Raw genomic sequence first — 12435 nt, 5'->3', positions numbered from 1 at the left:
TGCTTTGCTGGAAGCCATCTTCCTTAAATGCTTAAATGAGGCTTGATGGTTCTGTATATTTAGGTGGAAAACATACTAGCAAAGTAATCTGGGGGGAATATGCTCCAGCCAGTAGTGATGCTTGATACTGAATTTGTTGAAATTGTCAAAGGGAAACATTGTTGATTCCTGGCAGTAAGTTAAAGCATGCAGCACACACATTGTGATTTCTGTTATTTTATGATGCCCTGTAAATTAGTTACTATGCACCCTGGGAGGCGATGTCAACCAATGAGAATGCTCAGAAAGCGGGCTGTATACAATAAGGAAAGGCTGCATTCCAAGCATTATCATGGGGGTAGGGCACTTCGCTTCCGCACTCCCCCTTCACCTTAGCACCCATGTAGATCCCTACATGGGTGCCAATGGTGTGTGTTTTTGGTTATTTAAAGAAGAAAAATTAATCTTACTTTTGTTGTACGGTCGGTGCTTCTCAGTGCTGCTATCTGCGACGTCTGTTTTCATGTTTATGATGACACAGTCATGGACAAGAAAAGGGGACTTCAGTAACAGAAGCACTGCCGGCACTGGGATGCGCAAGCAAGGTACGTGTCTTTGTTTTTTTTTAAAGACAGCACTAGCACCCATGTAGCAATCTACACGGGTGCCAATGGTGATATACCCTCAGTGCTGCACTGGCAGTTTAGGTCTGTTTGACCGAAACAAATTTACCTTTTCCTATTTGACCAATTTTTTTTGGGGTCGTTCTTTTGTTCAAAATTCTGTGGGGAGACCCCCCACAACCTCCCCACCACTCCCCCCCCCCACCTTAACCTATTCCCTTAACCCACCCCACATATATATTTATTTTATTTTGACCAAAATTCAACAAACAAAAACCATCAAAACATTGCGGTCACATAGAAAAGGGCTATTTGACCTGTGATCAAGTATTCTAATACCGGGCATAGTTCTGTAGGTAAAGACCTCCCACCTTCGTTAAGGGAGGATTGCTGTGCTCAGGCCCATAACGTGGGTGGTGGCCTATTACTTACAGGGCTGGCCCGCCACTGACGGGCATATTGCCTCACTAGTTATGCCCCAGTTAAGTGTTAGCCTTTATGTCTACTGAAAGCATGTGTATGTCAAATAGTACAACACTTAATAAATACTAGTTTAGCAGCAAAAAAGGAATATATTAATTTGATGAGTTGGCCAAAGAATAATTTCTGCATTGAATGTGTGCATGTGTAAAAGTGTTTATTTAACCAATAAACATAATAAAAAATAATAATTAAAACAAAACTCTGCATTTAAATCTACGTCTAGATTTGCCAGAGGCATGTAATGAAAAAATACTGCATGCACTATCACAAAATGCGTTTTGAATGCAAAGCTTGTAGCATTATGTGTATGTGGGTGGGTGTGTGTATTTGGATGTGTGCGCATATGCATGTGTGTGTGTGCTCGCTTATAGGTGCTGCATGTGTGTATCTAGGTCAGTTGGTGAATTGAGTGAGGTAGGTGGCTGAGTGTATCTAGGTCAGTGGGTGAGTTGAGTGAGGTAGGTGGCTGAGTGTATCTAGGTCAGTGAGTGAGTTGAGTGAGGTAGGTGGCTGCGTTTATCTAGGTCAGTGGGTGAGTTGAGTGAGGTAGGTGGCTGCGTGTATCTAGGTCAGTGAGTGAATTGAGTGAGGTAGGTGGCTGAGTGTATCTAGGTCAGTGGGTGAGTTGAGTGAGGTAGGTGGCTGAGTGTATCTAGGTCAGTGAGTGAGTTGAGTGAGGTAGGTGGCTGAGTGTATCTAGGTCAGTGAGTGAGTTGAGTGAGGTAGGTGGCTGCGTGTATCTAGGTCAGTGGGTGAGTTGAGTGAGGTAGGTGGCTGCGTGTATCTAGGTCAGTGGGTGAGTTGGGTGAGGTAGGTGGCTGAGTGTATCTAGGTCAGTGAGTGAGTTGAGTGAGGTAGGTGGCTGCGTGTATCTAGGTCAGTGTGTGAGTTGAGTGAGGTAGGTGGCTGAGTGTATCTAGGTCAGTGAGTGAGTTGAGTGAGGTAGGTGGCTGCGTGTATCTAGGTCAGTGGGTGAGTTGAGTGAGGTAGGTGGCTGAGTGTATCTAGGTCAGTGGGTGAGTTGGGTGAGGTAGGTGGCTGAGTGTATCTAGGTCAGTGAGTGAGTTGAGTGAGGTAGGTGGCTGCGTGTATCTAGGTCAGTGGGTGAGTTGAGTGAGGTAGGTGGATGAGTGTATCTAGGTCAGTGAGTGAGTTGAGTGAGGTAGGTGGCTGCGTGTATCTAGGTCAGTGGGTGAATTGAGTGAGGTAGGTGGCTGCGTGTATCTAGGTCAGTGAGTGAGTTGAGTGAAGTAGGTGGCTGCGTGTATCTAGGTCAGTGGTCGAGTTGAGTGAGGTAGGTGGCTGAGTGTATCTAGGTCAGTGGGTGAGTTGAGTGAGGTAGGTGGCTGCGTGTATCTAGGTCAGTGTGTGAGTTGAGTGAGGTAGGTGGCTGAGTGTATCTAGGTCAGTGAGTGAGTTGAGTGAGGTAGGTGGCTGTGTGTATCTAGGTCAGTGGGTGAGTTGAGTGAGGTAGGTGGCTGAGTGTATCTAGGTCAGTGAGTGAGTTGAGTGAGGTAGGTGGCTGCGTGTATCTAGGTCAGTGTGTGAGTTGAGTGAGGTAGGTGGCTGAGTGTATCTAGGTCAGTGAGTGAGTTGAGTGAGGTAGGTGGCTGCGTGTATCTAGGTCAGTGGGTGAGTTGAGTGAGGTAGGTGGCTGAGTGTATCTAGGTCAGTGAGTGAGTTGAGTGAGGTAGGTGGCTGCGTTTATCTAGGTCAGTGGGTGAGTTGAGTGAGGTAGGTGGCTGCGTGTATCTAGGTCAGTTGGTGAATTGAGTGAGGTAGGTGGCTGAGTGTATCTAGGTCAGTGGGTGAGTTGAGTGAGGTAGGTGGCTGAGTGTATCTAGGTCAGTGAGTGAGTTGAGTGAGGTAGGTGGCTGCGTGTATCTAGGTCTGTGGGTGAGTTGAGTGAGGTAGGTGGCTGAGTGTATCTAGGTCAGTGGGTGAGTTGGGTGAGATAGGTGGCTGAGTGTATCTAGGTCAGTGAGTGAGTTGAGTGAGGTAGGTGGCTGCGTGTATCTAGGTCAGTGTGTGAGTTGAGTGAGGTAGGTGGCTGCGTGTATCTAGGTCAGTGTGTGAGTTGAGTGAGGTAGGTGGCTGCGTGTATCTAGGTCAGTGTGTGAGTTGAGTGAGGTAGGTGGCTGAGTGTATCTAGGTCAGTGGGTGAGTTGAGTGAGGTAGGTGGCTGAGTGTATCTAGGTCAGTGGGTGAGTTGAGTGAGGTAGGTGGCTAAGTGTATCTAGGTCAGTGTGTGAGTTGAGTGAGGTAGGTGGCTGAGTGTATCTAGGTCAGTGGGTGAGTTGAGTGAGGTAGGTGGCTGAGTGTATCTAGGTCAGTGGGTGAGTTGGGTGAGGTAGGTGGCTGAGTGTATCTAGGTCAGTGAGTGAGTTGAGTGAGGTAGGTGGCTGCGTGTATCTAGGTCAGTGGGTGAGTTGAGTGAGGTAGGTGGCTGAGTGTATCTAGGTCAGTGGGTGAGTTGAGTGAGGTAGGTGGCTGAGTGTATCTAGGTCAGTGGGTGAGTTGAGTGAGGTAGGTGGCTGAGTGTATCTAGGTCAGTGGGTGAGTTGAGTGAGGTAGGTGGCTGAGTGTATCTAGGTCAGTGTGTGAGTTGAGTGAGGTAGGTGGCTGAGTGTATCTAGGTCAGTGGGTGAATTGAGTGAGGTAGGTGGCTGAGTGTTTGTGTATGTGTTAGTGAGTGACCATATTACCAGCCAGATTCTGGGTATTTGTGCTGCATTTTGGCAGCAGCAATAACGTCAGGACAGCCCTGCAGCCATACCCTTTTGCATTGTCCCTAATATGCCCACGCTATATACAACCGCTAAATTGGCACTGCATGTAACTAACCAGACGCAAGAACTGAAGTTGCACTGTAAGCGTCTCGCCCGCTTCCAGAAAAGCGTTTGCAGGGGTAAGAAGACCTCTGTAAGTGAACTGGCCAAAGTTGATCATCCTGTTATGCATAATACATGCATGTCTCCTCTACTATGCCAGAGCGGCAACCTACTATTAAATAATGAATGAGTGGGGATTCCCACACCTTCCCGCAGGCGCGAGGCGTGGTGACTACACTCTGAATCGCCCGACGTTTCATGTATTTGGGGCATTCGGGTTCAGCCGAATGTTTGAGATTCGGGGGGAGGGGGGCAGGTTCAGGTTAAGCTCCTGATGAGTCCTGCTGATGGAAAGTTTCTGTAAACATTGGGTTGAAAAGGTCAGGCGGGTCCCTGCCATCGCATGATCGAGTTATGAGAACAGGTCAGAGGTTTAGAACCTTTCCTTACAGGAATGCTCAAGAAGTGCTGACGTCTTGCACTTGGCTGTTTCTTTAACACAGAAGCCAATGTAACCTTTTGTTAACTGCTAATAAAACAAATCTTTCCTAAAGAAATGAAGTGCAGAAACAATTGAAAGACGATGTGCTTTTATTTCAGTTACTCTGAGAAGGGAAGTGGTTACCCTATTGTTCACACAGGTGGCCTGCACAATTGTAGAGAGTTGTGCTGCCTCACACGTGATGCACTGTCCAGCCCCCTTGCATACATTAGTTTTGGGACTGGAGCCTGTATGGAGCTCATGGCATTAATATGCTGCGTGTGTTTCCCCAGGCGCGTGCTCATCGCATTGCAACCCCACATGCCTACAGGGTATTCCTGTAAGCAACCTCGGAATCCTCTTCATGCATGCTTGACACGTGACTCCGCCTCAGCCCTGCCGGCATTTCTGAGATCACTCACCTACGCCCATTAACTCCCCCTATTATTAAATAAATAACCTCAATGGTCCTCATGGAAGCACACTCATGTGGATGACATTAATGCGCACTGAATGCTTGTCTCACTCTTGCCCCAACTTTGTAGGCTTTTCAGAGGTCCATGTCTGCTCTGAATCTCCTATAGTGTGATACTATATCCCTCAGTAATACACAAAGTGTGAACGTATGTCTGATGAAAAGGAGACCCCCAGGCATGTGAGCCATATGACGGTACCTGCTGGTCTGACATGCAAACTTACAATTCCCCACTTCAACTTTACAATTTACTCAAATTCAGGAGGATGAAAGGCTGGGTTGTTCTTAGCCAAGTCACACCTCAGACTTCCAGGTTACATATTTGCACTAGGTGCATTAACCTACTAAGATATCTTGCATCAGAGTCTAATGCGCTGTCCATCTTGGATAACATGCACAGGACTCTAGTCCTGCTTTCTACCACCCCCAGTCCACCCAGCCTTGTTGACCCTTCCCTTCCCCTTAGGCTTTATCTCCCTTCCTAAAGCCTTGTAACTTCTTTGTGTATTATTTTCCCCATGAATCCGCCTGAACTCCTCACAAACTTCCAAAGAAATGTGTGGCTGTGAAAGTAGACTAGCGCTGAAAGAAACAACTAATGGTACATGGCCTCAATTTCACTAGGCGCTTTGCAGGAGTCCGAGCCTCACTTTTGGGAAAGTTTGCCAATACTTAAGGCTGAGTGCGAGTACAATGCATTCCTGGGATGAGCCAGTGAAAACCCTACCAGTATATAAAGGCGTATCGAGTGATATCAATAGCTTTATAGAAGTGTGCTGTGAATCAGTGGTAGCTGGCGCATTGCTGACCCCTCTAGTGAGCGCAACTAAATCTCTTGATGGAATCTGGTTTTCTGAGCTCGTGCTGAACATTTAAAATTGGGGACAATTCTCCAATAAAATAGCAACAATAAAGAAAGTCAGTGGTTAAGAACACATGAAACCTGCATGCCCAGGTGTGTAGCAAATATGCACACATCTGTAAGAAGAATCTGTCTGATGAGAAGCCGTGACGTGTTGCCAGGCTGGTTCATTGTGTCTTTATTGACTCGCTGATATCAAAATGCACCTCATGTCTTGTCAATATTTCTCTCCATACATTTAGCAAAGAATCGCTTTTACAATGATCAGCAATGTTGACAAATGTACAATTCGCTGTGTTTGAGAAACTGGCCAGTGAACTAACCTCAACCCCAACCCAAACACGTACCCTGGATACATCTGGTGCAACACATTGAATACATTAACCATTTTGGCGATTGTGTAGTTGTGAATTAAGTAAAATATGCTCCTTTTGTCACAACACACGAAAGAGCCTGTTTCATATACTGTTTGTTTTTGCCAAGGACACACATCCTTAAAACGAGCTTTACTGTGTCCACTTTTTAGGAAATATAACTTGAAACAATGCTGTCCAAATTGTTTATGCCTTTTACAGTCAATGGGTTCAGACGTGTGTTAGGCACTTCAAACATTTCTTAGGAAGGCTTTGTACATCAGAAAAGACTATTTAATCAGCCATGTCATTTCAGATCCGTTTTTTGTAACCTTTGTCCCTTTTATTTATTTTTGCTCCCTGTTCTACCTAAATGTTTTTTTTTGTTTTTTACAATTGTTGTTATTTTGTTTTACTTTGTTATTTTTTACAATGTATTTCTTGGATAAAGTTTTTGTTATATGTGCATTGACTTTGCCTGGTATTGCTACTAGATCAAATAGCCAAATAAAAGCATATTCATTCATTCACTTGAGTAACATATTGTTGCACCAGACTTCCCCATTACAAGTTTTGCTACAGTAAATACAGAGCATACATGTTTATATTTCAAACGGTTTCTTTTTTTCAGCATTTCACAATGTTCTCTAATTATGCATAGAATTGAAACTATGGAACTTTGTTAACTAGCCCAAAATGTATTGTTAAAGAAACCTTGCATCACGTACAATAATAACTGCTATTAGCCAAGTCTGTTTTTCATTATATAATACAATTAATGAATGTACATATGTCATGAGGCATCAGGTAACATTCATAATTATTTATATTATGCTCTAGGAAGAGATGTTTTACTTTCCATTTACATGTCTTACATTGCGTATGGAAAGTGTATCTTTTTTGTAACAGCTGTATTGTTAGAAGTGGACATTTCTACTAACTATTTTATTTCACTTGTAGATATTGCTTGTATCCAACGGTGGGAAGTTCATGAAAAAGACACTGATTGGAGAAGCTTATATCTGTCTTGATAAAGTGGACCTTCGGAAAAGGATAGTGAACTGGCACAAATTGTTGGCCAGCACCACGCAAACACATTGAAAGTGTTATTGGTTAATGGCACAAACCTTATCCAAGCCTGCTGCAAATGTCCGCCATCAAAGACTTCACTTTTATACCATCGTGTAGGGAGATTTTCAGGGGAATTTGAAGACAAGGCAGGAAGAGATTGCATAGTGCACTGTGCTTGAAGTTGTCAGACCATTTGTCTTAACACAAACCCTTTAAGGAAATGGTTGTCTGAAACTCAACTTTCACTAATTGTCTGCAGCAAAGTGAAACGTGGAGACAACGTGTTACACCGGAAGTGCTCGCCAATTCAAGATGATGTCTGGCAAAGAGACTATTTGCAAGAAACATGCAGGAGAACTGTTGGAAGCATCAGAAGTAGTGCAATGGTAAGACAAGGCCAGCGGAGCCATTAGGGTAGTGCCATCTGTTCCTTGGTATCTCTAAAACTTGGAAGGTCTAACACTGGGCCGTCGGGCATGCGCGTCGCTCCTGATGATAGCATTCTGTTCTGGGGCAACGTCCAGGTGATATTTCAAAGACTTTGCTAACCTGTCACTGAAGAGACATGTGAGATCCCGTAAACGAATGTGCTAAGACATTGGTGTACCGCTTTCATTAGTCAATTGCAAGATACAACAACATGCAGCATACAGAGTTCTGTGCCATGTGACACATTCAGTGATTGAAGTAGAGAAAGCACAGTCATAGTTTTTGTATGTAATGCTTATGCACACAGTGCTCAGTAAAAAAAAATCAAAATAAAAATCATAACTGTGTTGGCTGCATCATTAAGTACAAGAAAACATGCATTTTAAAATGTTATCAAATGATCCAAAACAGTCCAGATGTGGCCCTCTGCTCATTAAACATAACATTGTCTCATGTACACTAAGTTCGTAAAATGTTTGGCATGAAGACGAAAAGGCACTATTGCTGTTGTCAATTCCAATTTATGGAGCAGTCGTCTCACAATCCTCAAAAACCTTTTAATATTTATTAAATGCCCGGTCAAATCAGGCACATCAAGTTAAAAGCTTGCCACTCTGTTAAACTCTAGAACTATATGAATCGGCTAAACATTATCTGGGTCATTCTACGGCAAGGGGCACCAAAGCCTATCAAGTAAATGTATAATGTGTGTCTTGATGCATTCAACTAGGGTTCTGCATTTCCTCTTAGAAACTCAGGTGAATGAGTGAGATTAGTGTGTTTAAACATGTCTTGTTCCTTCTGAGAAGATGTACGTTTTTGCTGTCTGATTGTGTGCTTAATGTGATGTTACAGCTCCACAGCAAAGAAAAAAGCCAAGAACAAAAGGACAACTTATAAATACTTACTTGCTACAATTTCCCTTGTATGTTATGCCCCATCTCGGTTGTTACCTCTGAGTACACATGTATTTCTCATTTTAAAAAAAGTGCAATTTTAAAATTAGAAAAGGTCTAAGCACCTCCATGTACTTTTTTTTAATGACTTATTTCAAAGACTGTGAGGAAATAGCATGGTTGCTATCGGAATTTCCAGAGGCAACAGAAGCACCTAACAGTTATTTTTTGCTGGAAAAAGTTATAATTTGACATGGAAGTCATGTGTTGGAAGTGAATAATATGTTATATTGTACACTACATAGTTACACAAACTTTACTGATGTATTTTAAGCCGCTGAGGCAGCTTGATTATCTTCAAAACCTGCTTGATTTTTACATATTACAATTTTGGAAACATAGCTTACAACAATGTACACATAGACAATTCTGATCAGGGTACAAACACATGCAAAACCATATTGCACAATGCAAAATCTACATTTTTATGAACACAATCGTATTTGTAGAGGGGGCGTGTTTTGCATCAATTGTAGTAAAAGACTTTCCGTGGATGATTTCCCCCAACAAGTCAAAGCTTTTTATTTTATGTGCACAGCTGACAAGTGTGCTGGATGAAATCTCCCCTAATCTACGTGACCATTTCAGAGTTGTACAAAACTTCAAAATGTGCCAACAATTAATGTCCTTGACTCTTTTTTTTATTTTTATGTTTACCTAAATGTGTGGGTTGTACTGGAATTATTCTATGCACCACTGATGTGTGAATGCACTTCTCACAAAGGAAAATAGCAAATCAGTCCTGTGACAAAAACATTGTATTTTCTGTAAGAAAGGACTGTCTCAGTATTTTTTTTAGTTTTGTAAATATTCCTGCAGTTATTTTTTTAATGTTTCTTAGACGTAACAGAGACAAAAAAAGAGTATGCTTTTTGTCTCTGATTTTGTCATCATTAAATTTGATTTAAATATCAATTGTTACAATCTGTTTCATTTAGTGACATGTATTTGTATGCATGTATAGTCCTGTTTCTTTTGTTCTATCATTTCAACACACATTAAAAGACGTTTTATTATTTCTCTGCATTGTACTGTGGAAACAAATTGAAATGTAAGAAAAAGCACAGCTAGCGTACATTTGTGTGTGTGTTTATACATAACATTGATTATGTGCACATTATTTTTATGCAGGCAGCAGTAACATTCTGCATAGTCATTCATACCGCATTGTGCGTGAGTGTGATCATCTGATCAATATGAACGCATGCTAAAGAGCCAGTATCCCTTCTACATTGAGTTTGTGCTTGCATATAAACATAATGTTTGTCCCAGAAAACTTGCTCATAAAACAGGGTAGGGGAAACAAAGGTCTAAGTACACATTCAGAAGAGTGTTTTTTTCTTCAAGGTTTTGGGACATTCTGATACACAATCTTCATTTTAAACATGTAAATAGTAGAGGAAAGATACCCCTATTTTTTTATGTTATTTAAGAAGCCATCTTGGAAAAGTAATAGTGCACACGATGATGTGAATTTTTGCTGTGCCACAAGTGCTTAATGAACGAATGAATGGCTGGATTTTGTTCTTTTACCCCAGAATCTATGCATGGACACATGTTTGAACAGACCCTATGGAATTTATTAATATAGCATTGGGAAATATCTTATTTTAGTAGTTGGGCATACATCTTTAATGACGTGGATAGAATAGTTGTGTTCTGGCACATATTATGGCAGAGTGAGTGTCCTTACTTGATCATATTGCCATTTTAAACAAAACAGAACATCTTTGATTTAGTTTTAAGTACACTCAGAACTGATAGTGACCCTGAAAATAATTACATATGAAATTCACGTTCATCGTTTCAGAAACTAGAATGAGCAAAAATGACTTCCAGTTGAATTTGATTGCACTCTGTTCATGTACCATATTTATACACAAGATTTGGGAGGAAGAGTTTATTTTCCCCAGTATGGCTCTCCCTTCAACACCTAACAGATTAATAACAGAGAGCACTGGAGGAAACATCAAAAGACCTTCTCATGAAAGACGTATCAAAATGATATGAAGGCGCATTGAAGCCATGCCATAGATTGGCTACTTTCACTTTACATTGCAATATACTATGTAAATTACATTTTTATTACACCTAGATAAATCCAAAAACATCACATAAGAATTTGTAGGGAACTCATTTCCTTCTCATAAGTAAGTTGCAGGGACATTGCTTTATTTGTTTTTTATGACTGTGTACATAGATACCATTGTTTGTGTCTCAGAAAGGTGTCCGTGATTCCGAATACATCCATACAGCGTTCAGCATGTGAATGTGGATCTTCTAGCTCATTGTTCAATTGTATCTGTTCAGTGATGTGCTCGGGTGTCCAACCAAAAATGGCTGAATGGTGTGTGGACCGTAATCCTATCAGAAGTTGTACAATCACCCAAACAAGCCAGTGTATCAGGAAAAAATAGAACATCATAGCCAGTCCTTGAAGAAGTGTAACGTTTCCGCACTGAATGTTGCATGCATTGATGGTGGTTTGTTGACATTTCTTTTGTTTATTTTTATGATTATGGTTATTTTCCTTCTAAATCCTCTGGGGAAAAAAGTTCTAAAAAGTTGTATAATTTTAAGCAAAAAAAGTCTATGAATTGTATAGAGAAATGCTTGTAAATTTGTCTCGGTTTCCACTTTATGTAAAAACTAAAATCCATGTCATGGTTTTGTGATTGTACACAGGATGTATCTTGAGAACTTATGCAAAATGTGCTGTATAAAGGCTGTTCTGCCAGTCTAACAAATAAATATTTAAAATATCTCTGTTGCAATTGATGTTTTCTTAAAGTCATCTTCAAATTTATGTAAACCACAGAATGCATGAAAGAAAATATTTATTTCAGAAGTGTAGCTTTAAACAGTGTAGCTGTAAACAGGCCATGTTTGTGTTTTCCAGAATCTCGACGTTAAGAGGATAACATGTATGAATGTTGGTGGGGCTACTGGCTTTAAAATTGTGTGATTCTGTGGGCACATCGTTGCCCTTATCTCCAGTAAGGCTGATTGTGCACTGCACTTGCCGCCAAACTCAATTACCATTATCATTGCCACAATGTGCTGTCCATTTGCTTAATCATAACTTGATGCAATTCCCATAGAACTCATTGGGGATACATGGAATTACCGCATGTGGTCATTCCGCAAGCCCCTTCACCGCCTCTTTTAGTGGATGATTTCCCTCATTGTCAAGCAGGCATCTTTTCACATATGGGTTCCTGAAAGTATGTATGAAGGAAGCTGACACAAAGGTGGCAAGGTTTAGGTCATGAACTTTCATTTGTGTAAATAAGAAAAGGTCCTCACTATCCCTATCTGCCAAGAGGGATTTCCTGCCTCAAAACTAATAATAAAAGGACCTGTTAAATGTATCTCCTGCTCCTGTGTCACAACCTACCTATATCCCTCACACTACAACCAAAAGATACATGTACCGAAAGTTCCTTCTCCAGGACAGTGACTCCCTTCTCCTGTTGTCTCCTGGACAACGCTGCTCTCAGGACTAAGAAAATGCCATCCTTCTCCTGGTACCGTTCACAGCAATGCCAGGGTGAATGACTAAATTCCCCTGCAGTCTTTAACACAACTCCTGTTTGTTTATCAGAAGAATGACCCCCTTTCCCTGGTATGGCTTGGTACATTTCACAACAAGTCAAGGGGTAATGACTCCCTTCCATTGGAATCTTTATCACGACTCCTGATTCTGTATCAGGAGAATGCATCCCTTCTAGTGATATTGCATGTAAAGGTTCACATCATGGCCAGGGGGAATAACTCCCTCCCCCTGGCATCTGTATCACAACTCTTGGTTCTGTACCAGGAGAATTACTCCCTTCTCACAGTATTAATAGGCACAGTCTATTCATTCAAAACCCTAGTCTGTTCTTCTCCA

At 41.7% G+C, this 12435-nt stretch overlaps 1 protein-coding gene across 7 annotated transcripts in view; it reads left to right on the top strand.

Annotated features, from left to right (window-relative positions):
- PCLO (piccolo presynaptic cytomatrix protein) overlaps positions 1-11307 on the top strand; it is an 854190-nt gene extending 842883 nt beyond the window's left edge. For all 7 annotated transcript variants that reach the window (XM_069627816.1, XM_069627812.1, XM_069627813.1 and 4 more), the window contains one exon: positions 7048-11307. In XM_069627816.1, the coding sequence (XP_069483917.1) occupies positions 7048-7188 (141 nt within the window). In that variant the 3' untranslated portion in view covers positions 7189-11307. The remainder of the gene's footprint in view (positions 1-7047) is intronic.
- Positions 11308-12435: the final 1128 nt, after the last annotated feature.

The sequence above is a fragment of the Ambystoma mexicanum genome, chromosome 12, assembly GCF_040938575.1.
Source record: "Ambystoma mexicanum isolate Mex_15411 chromosome 12, UKY_AmexF1_1, whole genome shotgun sequence".
Classification (NCBI taxonomy): domain Eukaryota; kingdom Metazoa; phylum Chordata; class Amphibia; order Caudata; family Ambystomatidae; genus Ambystoma; species Ambystoma mexicanum.
This window is presented reverse-complemented; position numbering and strand designations above follow the sequence as displayed.